Source organism: Rhodamnia argentea, chromosome 4 (genome assembly GCF_020921035.1).
Source record: "Rhodamnia argentea isolate NSW1041297 chromosome 4, ASM2092103v1, whole genome shotgun sequence".
NCBI lineage: Eukaryota > Viridiplantae > Streptophyta > Magnoliopsida > Myrtales > Myrtaceae > Rhodamnia > Rhodamnia argentea.
The window spans coordinates 22,335,488-22,356,830 of record NC_063153.1 but is presented as its reverse complement, the minus strand read 5'-3'; the positions used below and the strand labels follow the sequence as shown (position 1 = coordinate 22,356,830).

At 41.2% G+C, this 21,343-nt stretch overlaps 3 protein-coding genes across 5 annotated transcripts; 2 read left to right on the top strand and 1 right to left on the bottom strand.

The window, feature by feature from the left end:
- Window positions 1-4,638: 4,638 nt before the first annotated feature.
- On the top strand, window positions 4,639-5,893 carry LOC115740601 (EPIDERMAL PATTERNING FACTOR-like protein 5). Its single transcript, XM_048277262.1, has 3 exons — window positions 4,639-5,228; window positions 5,360-5,405; window positions 5,542-5,893. The coding sequence occupies exons 1-3, from the start codon at window positions 5,113-5,115 to the stop codon at window positions 5,764-5,766; spliced, it is 387 nt and encodes a 128-aa protein (XP_048133219.1). The 5' UTR covers window positions 4,639-5,112; the 3' UTR covers window positions 5,767-5,893.
- Window positions 5,894-9,299: 3,406 nt separating this feature from the next.
- LOC115740599 (glycylpeptide N-tetradecanoyltransferase 1-like) lies at window positions 9,300-11,461 on the top strand. 2 transcript variants are annotated; one of them, XM_048277261.1, is made up of 2 exons: window positions 9,300-9,441; window positions 9,818-11,461. In XM_048277261.1, the coding sequence occupies exon 2, from the start codon at window positions 9,879-9,881 to the stop codon at window positions 11,181-11,183; it is 1,305 nt and encodes a 434-aa protein (XP_048133218.1). In that variant the 5' UTR covers window positions 9,300-9,441; window positions 9,818-9,878; the 3' UTR covers window positions 11,184-11,461. The 2 variants fall into 2 exon arrangements, with proteins under 2 accessions (XP_048133218.1, XP_030529967.1); XM_030674107.2 differs by having other exon boundaries at window positions 9,301-9,441; window positions 9,859-11,461.
- Window positions 11,462-12,528: 1,067 nt separating this feature from the next.
- Window positions 12,529-16,749, bottom strand: LOC115740600 (single myb histone 4-like). 2 transcript variants are annotated; one of them, XM_030674108.2, is made up of 6 exons: window positions 16,505-16,749; window positions 15,044-15,249; window positions 14,333-14,417; window positions 13,738-13,821; window positions 12,793-13,084; window positions 12,529-12,706 (listed from the first exon to the last, which is right to left on the bottom strand). In XM_030674108.2, exons 1-6 carry the CDS (start codon window positions 16,652-16,654, stop codon window positions 12,675-12,677), a joined length of 849 nt encoding a protein of 282 aa, XP_030529968.2. In that variant the 5' UTR covers window positions 16,655-16,749; the 3' UTR covers window positions 12,529-12,674. The 2 variants fall into 2 exon arrangements, with proteins under 2 accessions (XP_030529968.2, XP_030529969.2); XM_030674109.2 differs by having other exon boundaries at window positions 12,805-13,084.
- Window positions 16,750-21,343: the final 4,594 nt, after the last annotated feature.

The window sequence follows — 21,343 nt, the reverse complement described above, 5'->3', positions numbered from 1 at the left end:
GGACTGATTTTCCAGACATGAAACGAGGATCCATCTATTTCCCAGATTGACCATTCGCCATCAAGCTCTTTGCTTGCAAAGCTCCAATGCTTGGATCTCGTGACATTGTCATAGCATTGAGACACAGAAAATTGTTCAGGATGCAAGAATCTCTTGACATCAACTATCATAGCCAAGGAAACATTTTCGAGTTTTTATTTTTATTTTTATGTTTATTACCCGAACATGGATAGAAGCAAATTTGAAGGGAAAATTGCCAGAAGAGTCTTCTACCTTTCATACTTTTGCCAATTCAGTCATAAACACTTTCACCTCTTATCGATTCGGTCTTATTAGCTCGGAAATCAACGATATGGACACCGATTGTTTACATGGTATCGTCGGTGCTGACGTGAATAATTTTTAATAATATTTTAATAATAAAAAATTAATTATTTTATATTATTTTTTCTTTTTTTTCTTTTCTAAGTTAGTGGCCGATGACCCTTGCCTGACCCTGGGCGAGTCTCGATGCCCTAGCCCGCCCTCGCCGTGGCCGGATCCAGTCGATTGTGTGCCTGGAGAATACAGATTATGCAGAAGAGAGAAAGTACCCAGTTAATGAGAAAATGACAAAAGAGTCTGAAGGGGTCCAGAACTTTGGAACTCAATTTACCCACGCAGTGAAGCATCGTATCAGTCCCAGTCAAACGTACCAGAGTTTGGAGAGACAACTCCTCCTTTGTCTCTCGAGTCTGGACGAACGACAAGGGCCCAGATGCGAGAAACCCGCCTCGAGGACAGTCTCCTCGGTTGCTACGTACTACTACGTACATGCTCTTAGTAGCGAAATCAAATCATTGTGTTGCCTTGTTTTTCAGGGACCAAAAGACTTTTTTTTTTTTTTTAAGTAACCGAGGTTTCTCACGTGTGCACTATATTATTTTTTGGGATAGCGGGGATATGAACGCCAATGCCACCGGTTAAGTCCCCTAAGATGTAGTCGGGAAGATTCGAACTTGGAACCTCATCGGTTTAACTGTCTAAAGCCCAGAGATCTCACTAACTCGGTCAACGTCTCTTTGACTGGGTTTGATTGCCACTCTTCTCATCTTTTCTCATTAGAGAGTTCGACTTAATGCTTGGAGTTAGCATTGCCTCATGCTGCTCTGCTCTTCGACCCCCAAAAATATAGACTTCGAACATAGATAGAAAACCGTGGAGCGAGAAATCAAAATCCGAAACGATGACAAGTTCACGAATGATAATTATTCTATTTATCCGTTATTTTATTTTTCTGTTCTCGAAGACGGGTTTGGAATATAAATTTGCTCGGTAAACTAATTTCGTTTTTCTATTTCTGGAATAAATTTTTAGCTCAAAAATATGTTTGGAATAAAAATAAGAAGTAGAAATTTTTATTATTTCTTATTTTTTGTTAATAAGAATTTTTCTCATCGCTCATTCATTCTCTTTCGTGTGCGATCTGCCTTTCTGCCGCCGATCACCAGGTTGCCGGCCGAGACCCGACAACCGTATAAATTATATGCTATTATACGAATTTTTTTCTCGAGAGTAAAAGTTTTGTGTCGTGATCAAACCCGTTTCTCTATTCAGATATTCGTTCGAGAAATGAATAGCTCCCGATAACACCACGATGATTACTCACGAACAGCAGAACTGGCTCTATAGTTTTGAACTTTTGATGAAGTAGATCTCGGACTTCAATTATTAAAAAGGAAGAAGCGCCTCGGGCTCGAAGAAGACTCCGGCTTCTGTGCCGTGCTGAGCTCCATCGCTCTTTGTTGTGTGCCTAGCAGCCTTTTGCTTTTAGCTTTGGCCGAACCCCAACCGAGCGGATTGACGATCAACTGATGACGACGACATCGCGCGCGTCCGTTGCTCCTCTTAACTTGCCAAAGTTTTCTCAATTATCAAAGTGTAAGGTTTTCAGAACAACGGTCCATAATCCTCGACCCAAAGACCAGTTAGCAAAGGGACTACGGTGATGTTCTAGCATATGAAATGATTTCATCCGAGTTGGAAGTATGATATCGCAACTTCTAAGGAAAAAAATTATTCAAAAATTTCCAAACTAATTGCGTTTTGACCATTTCAATCGTAAACCTTTCAAATGTGCCAATTGAGCTTATCCGACGAATTATAACTGAAAAATGCTAGCGTGGCAATTCAGTCAACATCAACCGTCCTATGTGACGTATCGGGACCGACGTGGAATTTTTTCTTGAATTTTGTTTTCCTCTTTTTTTTTTTTTGTTTCTTTCTTGCCCTTTTGCCAATGGTTTGTCTCGGGGATGATCTAAGAGGGCTAGGCAAGGCCTCCCTCAACCGCCACAACTAGGATAGGCCAACCCTCGCCTGATCCGGGGAGGTCGCCTAGCCTCGCACGCGATCGGAGAGGGTGACTCTCACCTAGGTGAGGCCGGCTCTCACCCATAACATATAAAAAAAAAGAAGAAAATTATAAAAAGTTAAAATATTATTAATAAATATCTACGTCAGAAATCGTGTCATGTAGAACAATCGGCCTTCGTGACAGTAAAAATTAGGATAACGTCAAAAACTAGAGTGACATTTATAGCACAAAAAGAAACAAAGTTTTACCATTTTATGCTTTTGCAAGTCTTAACAGATACTAGAGTGACATTTAATACGACAAGATGTAATTAATGCGGTCAAAGACCTTTTCACTACCTATAATCAAATCGCGTCCTTGTTTCCCTCCCATTGAGACCAGTCCACCGAGTCAATGACCAAGCCAAGAACCAGAAAAAAACAGTAACTGAGTCTTAATTATGCCGAGTCAGTCATCTTAATTGAACTCACTGACTCGAACATGCCGTCAGAACAGTATATTTTACTGTTCTGAATCGCCCACGTGACTTCAAACCTCGTGATTAAAGTTAATGCTGACATTCAAAATTATCCTAAGCCGCGATGAATTGATAGAGTCCATGGTGCATTGTCGACAGGATAGCTGGTGGTTACTATAGCAGATCGGCAGCTAAGAAAAGTAACCGTCATCGATGAAAGGGAGTTGGCGAAAGCCAAAAATCGGTGTAAGAAGGCGAGGAGCCGGCCCATTGCAAGATGGATGGGAGATGCAGAGGTAAAGACGAGGCCAAAGAATAACCGCATGTGTGTAAGAATGTGCGAAATTACGGGTGCCAATAATCGATCACATGGACTCTAGAGCGACGTCGAGCTCGTGCCCAAGGATGTAGTCAACTCGACACGGACAAGTATCGGAAGTGCGATCACGGCGCAAGCGAGCAGATCCGCAGGGCGGCAAATCGGCATTACTTGTGAAGGGCCACCGTCTTGGGTTGTGTATGGCCGCCTGAGTATGCATGGCATTGAGACGGGTACCGTCCCAAACCTCATCTAGCAACTCTTTATCATTTAATTTGGAGTGAAAGGACCACGATGGACTCCGAGAACCAGCTCATCTTTCAATACATGTTTTCATTTTTCTATCGTAGGAGGGACCATTCAAACATTAAAAATCGCAAAGTTTTCTTTTTTTGGGTAAGAAAATGAGCAAAACCTGGCTGTTATGTCCTTACCAAAAAAAAAAAACCTGGCTGTTATGTTGACACTTGCCTTAAAAAAGCTAAAACCAGACTGATTAAAAGATGGGACACCTTTTAACAAATGATTTTGCTAGCACAATAGCCTTTTGGGTGACTGTGAGAATAACAATACGTTATTGTGAAGGCCAAATTCTCTAAAAAAAACTTTCAACTTTAGGTTCAGTCTCGAAACTTTTTTTTTTTTGTCTCTCAAAGAAAAATCACTAATTTATACTCAAATATCAAGTTTGTCCCCATTGACTTTATGTCTAAAAATCACCGTTCGTGGTCCCCAACTTTCGTATAATTTTGAAAATTTCAACAATTTTTATTAGCCTCTTAAAAATGCCACATCGGTCCGTATCTATAGCCCCATTACTTTGCCGACATGGATTTCTGATCGACGTGGAAATGTCACGTCAAGTTGAGACAGGACCACGGGTAGATTTCAGAATAGATTGAGAGTTTATGATTTTTTCTAGACAAAAAAAAAAATCAGGGCAATCATGGGATTGGATCAAAAGTTGAGGAGTTTTTTTCGTGAGACCAAAAAAAAAGTCTGGGGTAGATTTGGAACTGGGCCTAAAGTTTGAGATTTTTATTAAGGAAATTTGGTCTGTTGTGAGCTACGAAATCTTAAAAGAGTGGATTACACAATAATTTTTAACTTTTTTTTTTTTTTGTGGTCCAGACCGCCAGCATAATAAAATCCAACTCGAAATAATTACTGTTCTCGACAAAAATATGGAATGTCATTTTACTGCTCGTGTGGGTACAAGATGTGAGCTGTGAAGGGGGGACTAGGCCGAAAGGGTGACCCCCACCTAGTAAAAAAAAACCACCGCCCCTCTTTGATAGGTTCATTCAATGCAGTCGAGAGCGTTCAGTAGCTTTCTTCTTCAGCATGAAGTCCGCGATCCAACGTTGCTTGGATTTTCCCCCACTCCCTCTTTTTTCTTTCGTTTTATTTATGTCCCCTTGTTTTGGGAGGGCTAGAGAGCGAGACAATTTGGAGTTGATTTTTGTACGTACGTATACTGTACACCGTTCGGCGTGGTCTTTGATTCTGTCGCGTGTTTTCTCGGAAGGGAAGGGATGTTGGGTAGGAAGATAAGATCATTTGCCCGGTAGGAAAATCGCAGGTGTTATATACACTCTTTTGGTTAGTTTCCTGTCATTTCTGCGTTGATCTGCAAACCCGGAAGGCAGAGAGGATCCCCACATCTCAGATTGACAAGATAAAAAGGCAGAATCACTTGTGCAAGAAGCAATCTCCCTCTCTCTCCAGCGAATACAGAAGAGAGAGAGAGAGAGAGAGAGAGAGAAGTCAAGGCTCTGGTTGGGATACTGCTGCACTGTATGTCCTTCTTCGCCATAGCCATCCATTCACTTTAAAAAGCGCCATCATTGCATGGCCTCTCTGTCCCTGACCCAATTCATCTCTCTCTGTCACGCTTTGTTCTTGAAGAGTCCTCCCCATTCGGCCTCCTCGTAGTCGTCATCATTTGAGAAATTTGAGGGGGGAGGTGGGGTGAACAGAATGATGAGGCCAATAATGATGATTCGGTACTGTTTGCTCGTGGCCGCTCTGCAGATGGCGGGTATGGCGTCCATGACAGGCATGCCCTTCTCGTCAGTCGTCGCTGCTCACAAGCAAGAAGGTCGGTGTAATCGAGTGTTGGGTTCATTTAATTTGTCTATCAGATTGTCACCGCACTTTTCCAAGAATGCCTGTTCTTCCTCTCGTCTCATTTAAAACTTCCTTGATGTCCCATTCTTGATCAAGCAGAGGCAAGGCCGCATCTTTCGCGGGCCACGTTGAACATCAAGCAGGTACTTTTCTCGGGCCAATCGCGTCTTAAATTTGGGTTTTGGCTGTTCATTCTGCAGAACGTTCTCAAAATGGTCTGTGATAATCTTGTTTGCTGGTGTCTCTGACTCCCTCTTGCGGTTGGCGGTTTTTGTGAAGGGAGCTAGCGTGGAGAAGAAGGTGGGAGAGATCGGGGACGAGAGGTGCACGGGGATGAGCAGGCTCGGGTCGAGGCCGCCCAACTGCCAGCGCAAGTGCAGAGGTTGCGAGCCGTGCGAGCCCATCCAGATCCCGGCGACCACCGACCGACCGAGCGTCCAGTACACCAACTACGAGCCCGAGGGTTGGAAGTGCAAGTGCGGCTCTTCCTTCTTCGACCCATGAATGCTCTCTCGCTCTCTATACTTCCGCCTGCGTCGCTAGCGTCCGCGTCAAACCCTCCCAAGTCTCCGGCAGTTCACAACACGGCCCTTCCAGTTCCAAGAGGACTTTTGTTTGGAATGAAGAAGAAAGGCAAAACTAGCCCTAGTCCGTCGTCGTTTTGGATTGTACATAGTCGGCCACGATTGTTCGGTCTTTCTTACGCTCAATTTCGTCGTGGTGATCATGACGTCGGCTAAACTTTTTTCTGAATGAGAGCAGGAATCGATTTTAGGTTTATTCGCATAAAGTTTGGGAAGACGATGGACCGAAATATCCGCAAGGTCGACGAACTTATTTTTGGTGACGGGTCTTTGGAGATGGTAATGTTCCTCGATGCAAGTTTGGGTTTAGCGATTAGACGGGGCTCGCCTAGCCTAACCTGCCCGATTTGGATGAGGATTTTGGTTTTCGTGTGCTTTGATCGGAGTCGGGTTTTTGACCCCGATCACAACCCTTTGTACATGTAGCCCGAGCTCTCGGACCCCAACCGACCCAAACCCGCAAAACGGGGTTTGGTCCGATTCGGTCGGATTTTCGAACCTTGTGGCGGATCTCGGGCTCGCCGTGCCAAGTGGGGTTTTCGGTTATCCGATAAGTTTTTCGACACCGGGTCGGGTTTGGACATGGGCTTGGAGGTTAAACCTTCGGCTCCACCAAGGTCCAACCCAACCATTTTTTAAGTGGAGAATTTTTTAGATGATAGAAATATAAAAAAGATGGGAAAGGCCCCCACAATGTCTTCCTTGGTTTCGAGGATTTGAGTCATTATTAAATCAGTAGCTCAGAAAAATTATCTATCGAGTTCTAATCATTATTAAATCACTAGCATACTAAAGCGTGATTATTTCATAAAGAATTGGCGATTTAAAAAAAAAAGGTTTGTTATTTGTAACATGTAAAAAAATTTACTATCATCGATAATTATGCTTAAACATTCTTGTCGTATGTTGATAAAAAAATATTTTTCAAATCGCAAGAAACAAGCACATCCTATCGTCCGGTTCAGAATTAATTATATTACTTAATGCATGTGGATATTTAATCTTGTATTCCGTCTTGGACTCCGACATAGAAATTGGAGATTCCATATAAAAAAAGAAGAAGATACACAAGATATTACTCTAATGTGGTGAACCAAATCTATGCAAATACGATATGCTTATTGATAAAATTATTAGTATCTTTACATATCGAGTGAGGTCATATCTAAGAAGTAATACATGCATCGATGTGTTAACCTCCAAGTGACATTGTTGAATGTAAGTATAACTAACTTACTGGGTTTTCGCGTTACGATTTGTCCGGTTCATTGGTTCATGAAATGAGTGAGGTACTTCTTATGGATTAGGAACCTATTCATGAAAAAATAGAGTTCAGCACCACGTGGAAAAGGAGAAAAAGAAACCACACAATCATCTTTGATGTCAGCAAGTAGGACTATTTGTAAATGCCCGTTGTACAACTCTAGTCAAATGCGCGGCGTCGACTTTGAATTTCTTAGTCTGTTCAATATGATTCTCGAATTATTAGTAAATGTTCAAGATAATCCTTCATTCTGCTCAAATGGCAAATCGGACATATCACGTGTTGAGTTCGATGTTTAAAAATGATGAGTCAACGTGTTAATCTTTTTCTTCATCTACTTTAGAAAATGAAAAATAAGATGAGGGCGTTAACATGTTCGTCGCTATTTGATTACATTTCTATATCATGGTTTGAGATAAATATCTTACGTTAATAGCCCGAGAGCTTAAAGGATTGGAAGCCATATCAGCATATTTCTTTAATTTGAATGAACGAATGTACTACATTAAACAATTTCGAATAATTTAGGGATTCAATTGAATATTTATTAATAATTCGGGGATCATGTCGAATGAATTAAAAGTCCAGACACCATGCCACATTCATTTTTAGGGTTTTTTTTTCCAAATTAATTTAAAAAAAATCTTTACAAAAATATTTTTTAAAAATAAATATTTACAAATTTGGGTCTCGCTCGGCGGTTGAGGTGTCGAGCGAGGCCTACTCGGCAGCCCATACTTGGCAGCCCCATGGTCGAGCAAGGCCTATACCGGGCCTTTTTTCTTTTAATTTCGTATTTTTTTAATTATTGATACTAAAAAAAGAGGAAAACCTATCTAGATGATCCCAAATCGTAAAAATCAATCGTTCGTCACTTCCAACGGCGGTGAATATTGATTAGGACGCCGTTTCGCTTCAGCCGACCGAATTTGAGCCAGATCCGATGTCGTCAATCCGATCCGCCGGTTCTTGACACATCACTGTTTCGCCTTCCGGTTGGATTTCTGTCTCTCCAATAGATGAATATATTATAAAAATCTCATTTTTTTCATATACCTTACCAATTTTATTTTATGAATATTTTTAATTAATTACATAATTACAACATTATTTATTAATTATAGATCTTAATAAATTTTTATATTAATTATTGCTAATTATGTTATAAAGATAAGCTTCACAAGAAAAAAATATAATATTATAATTATCAATAATTAAAAAAAATACGAAAAAAAAAGGCCCGGTATGGGCCTTGCTTGGCAATGGGACTACCGAGCAAGGGTTGCTCGGCACCTCAACCGCCGAGCGAGGCCAAAATTTGTAAATATTTATTTAAAAAAATTAATTTGGAAAAAAATCCCCATTTTTATCATTATTACAAATAACCTCGGTGGCCACAATCTAAGGGACAATTTTAAAAAAAGGGCCTGAAGTGTCCTCATTTTCTTAAATAAGATTTAAGGGAAACGTTGTTTTAAACAATGGCTTGAAGTGTTCAAATTGTTTCAAAGAAAAACATAGTAGAAGGGCATTTTTGTCCTTTACTTTTTTGAATTTTTTTCCTATCTTTCTTGTTGCTTTGTTTTTTTCTTTTTTCTTACCTTCCCTCCTCGCCATCACTTGAGCCGGTGTCGGGCAAGGGCGAGGGTTGCCCTTGTCGGCATCATGCGAGAGCACCCCTCATCGACATCTACCCGAAGTCGGCGAGGGTCGCCCTCGCCCAACGTTGACCCGAGCGAGGGTACCCAACGCCGCCAAGGTGAGGGCGGCTTGAGGCTGGCGATGGCAAAGGGAATGAGGGGGAGAAAAAAGAAAAAAAAGAAAGAAAAAAATAAAAATAGAAATGGAAAAAATAGAAAAATAAAAAAATTCAAAAAAAGTGTAGGAAGAAAATGCCTTTCGATCTTTTTTAAAATAATTTCAGCACTTCATATCCTTATTTTATATAAAATTTAAGTCCTTATTTAAAAAAATTATGACATTTTAGATTTTTATTTGAAATTTGGCCACGACGCAACGTTGAATTTAGGAATCAAATAATGGTTTTCGGCATTCATACCACGCTTAAAAAAAATGGAAAAAAAAAAGATTTGCCTCGTTAATATTCGCATTCCTCCGAAAACCCACCCAGATTGTCTTCCTTTGGCAACTCCAAAGCCGCCTTCGTCGAGAGAGAAAACCTCGAAGATTTCACCTGCCCAGTCCCGATCGACACACCCTCGATCACCTTCTTCCGGATCTGCTCCTCCGTTCTCGGTATCATCTGATTCTCCGTCGGTTCGAGGGACGGCCCCGTTCGTTTCGCATCGCGCATTCCGCGGATTGAAAACTGTGAGTAGTCTGTTCCCCGAGAAGATTCTTTTGTGACTCTGCCGATTGAGTGTAATGCCCTCTTCGATAATCCGTTTGCGTGCATGAAGCTGCTCCCAGTAATCTCGCTCGATCGCTTGTTGATTTGTGGCTGTTCAGCTCTGTGTGGATTCCGCACGAATTTAATTGTTATTCTGGTGTAGAAAAAGCAATAGGGTACTTGTTAATTTGCTTGTTCAATTGACGTGAAGCTTGCATACCCGTCGGTGTGGCGATTCGGTGTGTTTTCGATAGTATTCGTTGACATTTTGTGTATCTTCTAATCTGATGAGGTTGTTTTTTCTGGGATTTGATTTTGCCGAGAACCCCTTTCTGAATTACGTCATAATTTCCAAAGATTTGATGGGATTTGCATTGTCTTGATTGTCGAGTGGACAGCACTGAAATTATCTTCTGAGATGGGGGATAGCAAGTCATCTCCTGAATCTCCTAAAGGAAACCCGGATCAAAATCCTAACCAGATTGCGCCTGACAATATCGAGAAGTCACTTGATAGCATCATTAGAGAGTTCAATGATTCGGTCTCTGTTGGCAAGAAGCACAAATTTTGGGAAACCCAACCAGTGGGGCAGTACAAGGATCTCGGGAACTCGAGCTTGTCCGAGGGCCCGATCGAGGTCCCAACCCCATTATCTGAGGTCAAGCAGGAGCCATATAATCTTCCGAGCCAGTATGAGTGGACCACCTGTGACATGGGTTCAGAGGAGACATGCAGTGAGGTCTACAACCTTTTGAAGAACAACTATGTGGAAGACGATGAGAACATGTTTAGGTTTAACTATTCGAAGGAGTTCCTTAGGTGGGCTTTGCATCCTCCAGGTTATTATAAGAGCTGGCACATTGGTGTTCGTGCTAAAGCGTCCAAGAAGCTTGTCGCCTTTATCACTGGCGTGCCTGCGAGAATTAGGGTGCGAAATGAAGTAGTTAAGATGGCGGAGGTTAACTTTTTGTGTGTTCATAAGAAGCTTAGATCGAAGAGGCTAGCTCCTGTCCTAATTAAGGAGGTTACAAGAAGAGTCCACTTGGAGAATGCATGGCAGGCAGCATATACAGCTGGTGTGGTTCTTCCAACCCCGATCACAACTTGCCAGTACTGGCATAGGTCCTTGAATCCAAAGAAACTCATTGATGTCGGATTTTCGAGGCTTGGTGCTAGGATGACAATGAGTCGAACTATAAAGCTTTATAAGTTGCCAGATTCAACAGCCTCCCCTGGTTTCAGAAAAATGGAGCTTCACGATGTCCCCGCTGTTACTCGCCTACTCAGGGACTACTTGGCCCAGTTCGCGGTTGCCCCTGATTTTGATGAGAACGATGTGGAGCACTGGCTGCTTCCAACTGAAAACGTGATCGACAGTTACGTCGTGGAAAGTCCCAACAGTCATGATATTACCGACTTCTGTAGCTTCTATACTCTTCCTTCATCTATACTCGGGAATCAGAATTACTCGACCTTGAAAGCTGCTTATTCTTACTATAATGTCTCCACCAAGACTCCTTTACTACAGTTGATGAATGACGCGCTTATTGTCGCCAAACAGAAAGATTACGATGTTTTTAATGCTTTGGATGTCATGCATAACGAATCTTTTCTGAAGGAACTTAAATTTGGTCCTGGTGATGGGCAACTCCACTATTATCTTTACAATTACCGGTTAAGAGATGCGTTGAAGCCCTCAGAGCTTGGCCTTGTTCTCTTATAAATGGTAGATCGAAGACATTCATGGAAAAGGAAAAGACGGGACTGCTTTTGCTGCTGGACCTCTCATTAGATTGGTTGGTGGTTTTGCTCCTTTATACCTGAGAAATGTGTTTTTGCAGTGCAACTAGGAGACTCCACAGTGCTTTCTATTGGCGTTCTTAATTTTGTTGAAGGAATCAACTTTGGAGACTTGATTTTAATTTCATCTGGCTTGTTAGTCTTCCCCTTGAACATTTTAATTACTCTTTCTTTACTTGAATTCTCAGCAACTTCTTTTTATGTTCCGAGTTGTCGTGACTGATGGATTTAGCCCATGATGCTTCGCAGCATTTGACTGCTAGTTTCTTTCTTTAACTCCGTAGATTGCCTCCAATGCTCTTTGTGATATTTGGCAGTGATAAGGAACAGGGTGACAAGAAGTACGCGTACTTGGTAGGTACTGCAGCCAGTTATGTCTGCATCGCATCGGCCTACTTGTACATTATTTGATACACGGTTCCTTTTGCAGCGTTTGTTATTTTGACCAGAAGTTTGTCTTGCAAGCGAAGTAGGGGAGAGAGAGAGAGAGAGAAATATGAATTACAGACACGCTTCTTATAGTTGGTCAAAAAAATAAAAAAATACAGACACCTATTTCTTTCCTGGAAATGTGCAAGGACAAAGTTGGACGCCTCTTGTGTTTCTTATCAACCTATGTGGATGCTCGATGTGGCAGATGAAAGTGCAGGTTAAGAATGTTGGCAGATAGGTTTCCGAGCAGGTTAAGAATGTTGTGCAGGTCAACCAATATGGACACTCGGAACTTTGGGTGATAGTTGTCTGAGCAGGTTAAGAATGTTGGCAGTGTCTCCGCAATTAGGGCATGTTTGAGAAATTCATCTAATAGAACATGGTCTTATCAAATCGTTTCCACACGATAGATGATAGTTCTGCTTTCGTCATATTCTTTTAATGCATCCTACTGATTGCTAGAGGTAGCATTGCTAATCGAGTTGTGGACCGATCACTGCATCGCACTGTTGGCCATCTTGGCTAAAACCCAACCAGATGATTGAAGGCGCAAATTGCTATATCATGGTGGTTATGACCTTTGAAAGAAGTTCTCTGTTATCTTCACATTGTGAACGTTGTGTTTCTAGAACATGATTAGAAATCAACTCTCCAGGTAGAAAAGTTGTTGAAGACCTTTTACTCGTTCATGGGAAAAAGGGTATTGTCTCCTCTTGTTGTAGTAGAGGATAGAACTCCGAGTTGACAGCAAGCAGAAAAAGGTTCTACAACCATCCAAGAAGGTCCGGCCATCTAAAAAGATTTGACAAACCAAATAGTAAGAGGCATAATGCTCTGAGTGACAACAGCAATGTTGTTATTAAGAGAGTATATGGTTACAACACCGGTTGGATTCCTCTTAACAAAGTCAAAATGAGAGCAAGCTATATATCTACACATACAAGGTTGAGTCATCGGTTTATTTGACGAGTTCCGTATCATTTTATGTGACGAGCACCATTTCGTCCCTAGAACCTGAAATGCAAGCAAAAAGAGTTAACAAAGAACGGAAACAAGCCACAAGAACGAAACAGGAAAAAAAAAAAATTCAACATCTGGACCTTTGACATTACATTTTTCTAATATCCCTAAGGCAGACCGAAGCATTGCATCCGCATCTTCAGCCATCTTTGAGACTCTCTCTGCTTCCTTAACTGCTTCAGCTGCCACGAAGGATTTGTTCTCTGCTTCCGCGATCTTGTATGCAGCAGCGAGAGCTGCCTCATCTACTGTTTCCACGAAATTTGAATTGACAACAGGCTGCAGTTGCCTCGGTCGGACATCTTGCTCCTTAGGAGCTGGTGTTTTTGTCCCAAAAGAGGTGATCTCTTTTATCTTGAAGCAATTCTGAACCTGCATGATGATTTCATAGCAGTGTTACCAACTTTAATATGGGGTTATTTGTCAACATCTCAATCTGAACACACCTCTGTTTTTAACACCACAAGCAATATTACAAGAATAAGAACCAAGAGAGTGTCAGCTCCACAGTCCGCATTCAACATTATATAGCATTTTCCCCACCATCACTGCATCAAGGGATGCTATTTGCCTAAGTCCCAGGCAAGGGAAAGAACATCATCAATCAACCTTCCAGAATATTCATGGCATTGGCATTGCTCATCAGAAGAAAGCTCTTCCTAGACTAATGAAGGCAGAAGCTTAGTTCTAGTTTTTATATTTTCTTGTCATTAGAAGTCTACTAATGATAACTCTCTAAATTTATAAGCAATGATAGGAAGGGTGAAGCCAAGCCTGCTGTGACTTAAACTGAGATATTGTGGCTTCTCTCTTTGATTAGGAAGGAATGATAACACATACCTAGCCAATGGAAGACCATGGGCAGCAAGATTAGAGAGATAATAGTTATCAATAGTGGAAATTTGGAACCACGTTCATCTTGTCTAGTGCAATAAATGATAACAGCTTAGATTAGAGATAATAGCAAGAAATGATAACAGCTAGATTAGAGATATTCCACAAATAATTGCATGAAAAGATATGACCTTCTCAAGTTTGTCCTGTGCAACCAGCCTTCTTAATCTTGAACTCAACAGCCTCCTAAATTTTTGTGGGACCTCATGTTTCCGCTGGAAGATAATTAAGAAAACATATACCTGCTTAAAACTCAAGTTTCATAACAAGAAATAAAAATGGTCTCATCAAGAAACGCAGAATATCAATCTGAGAATAACAAAGGTGATGCACAACTCCTGAAACAACAGCCACCTCTTGACAATTTTCTATTGATGACTAATACAAGAATGACAGAACATATCCCTCTTTCTTTTGGAAAATATTTGCAGCTTGACTTTGTAAAAAGGTCGCCCTAGAGAGTACTTACAGTCTACTTCTCAAAATTATGTGCCAACAAAGTACTATGCCAAGAAAAAAATATGAACAGAGGAGAGAATACTGATGTCTTAGTGACCTTTTTCTCATTTGGCTTCTGACTTGTAAAGAATAAGATGAACAAAAGAGAGAATTTTTATAGTCATTCTTGGCATATTCGACACTGACAACTATATAAAAAATTCTTACTCTCGAGGAAAATGGAATATTAACACACTTCTGTTATAATGCAGAGAGCTGCTGTCAGACCTCAATATAGCTGAAAATTGCACCGGTGTCTGATCCATTGGGCTCTTTCAATGTTGAAAGTGCTTCAAATATCATTGCATTGTACCTAATAACCGAGAAGTCAGTCAAAGAAGTAGGCGAAAATTTACCATATATAACCATATATATCATGAAGAAGCTGGAGACTATTTGACAAATTTATTTGGACAGTGTTACAATGATCTGTGCTGAAGCAGACGCTCCGCACTACTGAGTGGAGGGCGCCGATGTAATACTAATGACATTATTAAACACCTCAATCTCCGGATATAGTCCACCTTAATCTTTCATTTAACCTGCTTCTAACGCTGGCATGCGACCATCCAAATAGGATAAAGGAATAATCACTTTGTGTCTGTGATTCACCTTTAGTGACAGCTGATAATAACATCCTCCTCCTTCCACATCTCTTCTTACTCAAAATTTGGTACAGGGTGATACCGACATCTTTAGAGAGAATGCTTTAAGAGCTAAGGGTACATCTAATTCAAATGGCAACATGCCCCCTCTGCCAAATTACTTTCTTCCAATGTGAACATAAATCTATCAACTCAAATTTGAAAAAGAATAATTATGCCAGTGTCAGACACTCTCGCCCAGTGCACTTTCCCACCGAATGAAGATACTGGTTTAGCTGAGACGCCTCCGTGATTACCCAAGGAAATAAATATAAGAAGATGATGTACCCTATACCTGGCTGCACTCTTTCCATCGTCTGCGATTTTCGGAGCACCATCAGGAACTGGTTCTGCAGTTGCTTCATCTGAAACGGGAACATTAGGAGCATTTGGCAAATTGGGCAAGGTAGGAGGAGCATCAGAGCTTGCTTTAGCTTTTGCCCGTGATTTATCCCTTTGACCTTGGCCACTGGCACCGCCAGTCATATTCCGCCATTTATCCTGAGCAGTAGAAAAGTTTTCAGTCAGGCATGTCAATTTCAGTACGGCAAAGATCTTTTCAATACTCTCAGGTAAAGAAAGTTTCAGGGACGACTGCGCGGAAGCAAAGGCTCAGAAGAAACAACTTACCTTCATCTCAAAAAATTAAAGCTTTTCTTTTAGACAAGCAACTTCCTTTCAAATGTCTGCACCTCTCACATACATTAGTGTGAAAGAATGTCTGAAATTTCACTATCGAAAATGTTCTAACTGGTTAGGCGATTTAGGCAGGGAAACTAGAGTAATTTTCTCCAAGCTGGTATTTTCAGTAGGTTGATTTGTGCATATATTGTGATATCTTCCATTGAGTCGAGGAACAAATTGATAATTCAAGGGGCAACTTCTGCCGCTTTTCCAAAAACCATTCAAAACTGGCATGAAGGAGACAATTCAAAATTATAGTTCTTGAGGGCATCATATGACATGTAGGACAATCCCTATAACTCCTTGTTTATTTGAGAAGAAACATCATAATCTGGTTCATTTAGAGCTGCAACATTCCACCCTTTCATTGATCAGATGTACATGCATCTAAGGCCATCTCTACAGCACTAAAGTTTATGGCAACACAATACAGCACCACATAAGTACAGTTGAAAATGCAAAATGAACTTAAAATGTGCTGCATCAAACAACGTCCAACACAGGTAATTGACAATCAAATGAGAATAGAAAAAACTTTAGTGTAGGTTCTAAGTAAGTGGAAAGCATTTCCTCGGGAAAGGGGCAAAAAAGACACCCTACGAGCAGGCTGCAGTATATGATCAAGGTTGGGTTCCAACTCTCTCCCTAGCACCTTAACTCATCAAGTCATTGTCACTGATCAAAGTTAATTTTGGTAAGCTTAAAACGATAATTAATGCACCTCACAACAGCGTAATCTAGGCAATCGAGATGTTATCATTGCATCGTTTATAACTTCTCTGAAACCAATGCGACAGAAACATGCTAACGTCTTGATGAGCGAACGAAAGGCGCTCCTTCAGTCGACTCAAGAAGCGATCGAGCCCTATGAACATTTTCACGAACACCTTAAGCGCATCCCACAGTACTGATGTCCGGCAGGACGCGCGGGATTGCGTACTCCTCACTGAACACACGCTCCCGTTTCGCTTCCATTACCATGAGCTCACGGCAGGAGCAACAACTTGCCATCCTTCGAGCTCAACACTCGATAGATTCATAAGAATTCGCGAGAGAGACAGAGGACAGGGACCTTGAGATCAATGTTGGAGCGAGAGAAGAGGAACTTGTTGAACTCGGGATCGCGCTGGATGTCCTTCCACTTGCCGGTGCCGTGCTTCGCCACGCCGGCGCGCAGTGCTTCTTCTTCTTCTTGGGTCCATTTCTGCTTCGGATTCCCCATCTCCCTCGGGCGCTATGCGTGAGCGACGAGCGAGTGCGCCTGCGCAGCTATCGAAACGATGAAGAAGACGACGCAGGCTTTTCAGTGACTCTGTATGGTTGCGTACTACTGTGCTGTGTGGAGCACACCGGCTCTGTTGGTAAATTTTTCGGGCTTGGGCTTGAGTTTGGGCTTGGTCTTGGGCCGGATCAACTCTCGGTGAGTTCCCGTGGGCACCATGGATTCATCCCACTCCGTCCAATCCATTTCTCACTCACAATTGAGAAAATTATCCAAAAAATCTTAAACGTATTGGCCTTTTATCAATTCAATCCTAAATCTTTTAATTTTTTTCAATTGTATCCTAAAATTTTCATATTTCTTCAATGGACTCCATTTGGCCAATTTTAGTTGGAAACACTAACGTGGACACTGGCTTTCCCAAGGAGCACGGACGACGTTGACATAAGCAATTTTTAATAATATCTTAAATATTTTTGGATTTTTTGTTTTTATTTTATTTTATCTGTTCTTTCCTTTTCTTTTCGACCTCATTCGCGGCCGGTGAGCGCATCCTAGCCCTTGCGGCGACCCTCAAGGCCACATTAAGATTATAATAAGAAAAAGAAATCAAAATCAAAATTTTTAATAAATTTTCAAATAATTGCCGACATTGCCACATAGGACAATCGAATGGACTCAATTAGAAAAATATGAAACGATTTAGGACTCAATTAGTAAATTAAAAGATTTAGGACTGAATTGAAAAAAATGCAATATACTTAAGGTTTTTTGGGATGATTAACACGTTCAAATTGTGACCCGCAGCTTGTTCTTAAGGAAATATTACATAATATGACCCAGTCAGTAGTGATATCGAATATGGACACTTCTTCAAATGGTTATCCGCTGTGCTTATCATACAACTTCATCATAAGACCTTATCATATAACTTCATCACAAGACGTTCCCTCTGGCCAATCGTTAGAGGGGATAGGCTGGAAAAAGAAGGGGAAAGAAAAAAAAGGAGAAAGACAAAGAAAATTAAAAAAATTACAAAAAAAAATTAAAATATTATATCCTCGGATGGTCGGTGCCAACCAGCGTCCACATTAGCGTTGTTTGGTAAAATTGACCGGATGGACTGAATTGTTACAATTACAAAAGGTTTGGGATTGAATCGACCAAAAAAAATAATAATAAGGACTGAATTGACACAATTACAATAGGTTTAAGACTTTTTTTTGACAATCCTCCCTAGCATCATCCTTTCCATGAAAATAAAGAAAAGAAAACACGTTAGCCCAATGAACCCTACCCGGTGGGTTCAAGAGCGAGTCGAATTTTTGCTATCAACTGAAAATTTGGGGTGATGTGAATAACTAAATTATACTTGTAGAAGAAGGAGGAGATCTCTTAACTAGAGAGTGAATGTGCTTAAATAGCGCCTTTTCTCTAAACTAGACAAGTTAACCTTAATAATCTAATTAAATGCAAGGTTGCCTTGACCAATACATGCTATTCTTCCTCGTAAATGCAAGGAGAAAGTTTTTTTTTTTTTTTTAACCGAGGATCCGCCGGGCCCCCTTCGGGGACCCACGGCCCCTACGGCGCTCGGATAGCACCTGCGGCCAGCGACTATACCTCAGGGGAGACTAGCACAGGACCCCCTGCAAGGAGAAAGTTTCATCCTTTCTATAGTCATGAATCTGCATATGTTTGAACTTTGGATGATTGCATACAAATGTAAAGTCTACGCTTTGTTTAACTAAGTTGCAAGACATGGGCATCCGGAATGTGTTTGCATTTAGAGTGTTCTGAATTCGTTTTTTCCTTGTTTTGAACAGTGTTATTTTCTCCGTCCAGGTATTAGTTATGTCCAAATTTGTACTACACGACATGTCCGACAGAAAACTAACCCGATTTAACACGTCCTCATCCTAATGAATTCAATTGTTTGGCATGTAGGATCGAACTCAAAATGTCATAAGCCAAGATGACTTTATTATACATATTACGTTCAAGCACGAATAAGGTACGGCAACGCTAATTCCGAGGCCCACAAACAGGTTTTGCTCCCGGACTAGTTACCCCATGTTGTCAGCCAACTCGGTACGAACTTGGCATTCTTCGTTGTATTCAGTGCTACTACTCTCGCTTTCCTCAGACCGCCTTCTGTCTGGATCGATGTCTCGGCCCGAACGCCAGAGCCCTTGACCGTTGTTCCGAAGTGGATTGATTACCCGACCAATGTCAGGTTTAGACTCCACGAGATGGTCACAGACCAGAATTGTATGGACACATGAATGTCGGATTTTTATAGGTCTGGCAAGACGGTTCGTGGTTCCCAGTGCGCGGCCATGAGGAGCTGTGGCAAGTTTGAGGCCGATCCGATGGACCGGAGAAGTTTTACGAAAAATCCGTGGTTTCCATGTAAGTTGTGCTGGAGAAGCCTTCCATAGAAAAATTAATGTAGTGCGAAAAAAAAAATTAAGGACAATTCATTAGTTTAAACTTTTGAGCGAAGGTGAGTCCAACTAGATATTTAGACGGGATCGAACTTTGTCTCTCTCTTAGGGTCTCTCCATAGGAGAAGGTATTGGACTGCTGTTATGCGCTCGCAAGAAATGATATCAGAGCCCTTCGATTGGGAGGTGGGCTAGAGGCTCGGCCCAGAGATTATACCTCCTGAGTTCAAAAGTTGGGTCTTGGGTCGAGGATATTTTGGATGGGTTGGGCTCACCAGGCAGAAATTCTCGCTCACACAACAATCGGAGGGTTCTTGACCCATTGCAGTTGGAGCTCTACTATCGAGGCACGCAGGCAAGGCCTGACCATTAGTTCTATTTTATGGAGTGAATTCTGCCCAATGGTTAATGGCAAGGTTGTTCAAGGAGAGAGGGGTCGGGTTTGAAGTACCGAGGAACGAGCTCGATGGGTCATTATCGATTGGCTCGATGACCAAGCTGATTAGGCGGGTCATGGTGGAGCCGGAGAGCGACGGTAAATGGGAAAAGTTGTTTAAAAAGTCCTAAACTTATCGTACTCGATTAATTCAGATCTAAACTTCTCAATTTTGTCAATTTACTTCTAAATCTTTTGATAATTTATCAATTTAGTCATAAATCTATTATACATCGTACAATAAATTCAGGACTTTTTGGACAATCTTCCTGGACAAATGCATGGGCCATTGGAGAAATATTTGGCAATTTCGAGTTGCAAAACAAGTATCTATGTAAGCTTGCGCAAAACATGCTTAGTGTAGTGAGAGCATATATTCTTGGGACGTGCATATACGTCTCATGTTTGTAGAAAAAATAATGTGGTCTTATAAATAATTTTACAATAAGCACATTCCGACCGTTAATCATGTGTTCATTAATGTTCTATGTTGGTACGTTCCTTTGCCCCATATATATATATATATATATATATATATATATATATATATATATATATGTTGCCTAACACTTCCACCAACGGTGACACTGAGAAATAAGATGTAATAACTTGCGGCGGTGGCATGGGATTTCGTGAATTTCCGCCCAAGCATCTTCGGAATTGTGATATGATCTTCCTATAAATGGCATTTCCGAGTAGTTTTGTCTTTTGCAAGTCATAAATAACTTTATCTTGTTATCCAATATATTCTTATTTAATTTTTGCCACGATCCAAAGTTTATATTTATTCGGAACCAAGATCCAAGTCCAACTATTGTTAGATAATATACAAGTACATATCAAATGAATAGCGAGGAAAATAAGAAATTAATTCAAAGTTGGGTCGAATGAATAAATGGGTAGAGTGAAAAGGAACGCGAAACGCTTCATATTCTCATTGTCCATACGAATGGGGGTATGGTTTCTTATATAGAATTATGCCCTCGACTTTCCAGGTTTCACTAAGTAGATATGTAAACGTGCTCAGACTTAGGCTCCCTCTTAGGATCTTCTCGGGTGAAGGTATCGAACTATTACTACGCGTTCTCAACAAATGATATCGGAGCCGTTCGTTAGAAGGATGCTTGAATTAAAGGAAAACAAACAAAAATTAATGTGGTGTGGAACTTTATTGACTTAAGTTTTTGAGTGAAGATAGATACGACTAGATATGTTGATAGACTCAAACTTAGGCTCTCTCTTGACAATTTCTTTACGAGTGAATGTGTCGAACTTCTATCGTGCTAATAGGGCTTATTACCACCTTGTCGCAAAAGTTCACCCTCTCGCAAAAGACGAGAGAGGGAGCGAGCTGAAAAGGATGACTCGCTGATAACAAAGAGAAGTGGGTCTTCTAAGTTAGGCTCGGCACTGAGGTTGACATCAGCCATGAGATGATGCCGGAACTCGCGGAAGGGATCAAGAAGCTGGGTTTGCCCTTCGATTGGGTGGTGGGTCAGAGGTTCGGCCTGGTGATTATACTTCCTAAGTTCAAAAGTCGGGTCTCGGGCCGAGGCTATTTATGGATGGGTTTGGGCTCCTCACGCAAAATTCTCGCTCACGCGGCGATCGGAGGGTTCTTGACCCATTAAGGTAGTCTCGGAAGGTCTTAGGCTGACTGATATAATCTCTAATCGTGACTCTACCAGCTGCCCTTTTTGGCATCCCACTTGGGATTGGGACGAAATGATGAGCTCCTATTGAGGCGCTCGGGTAAGTTCCAACAATTAGTTCTGGAGACGCCGAACCTAAGCTTGCATCGCTTTT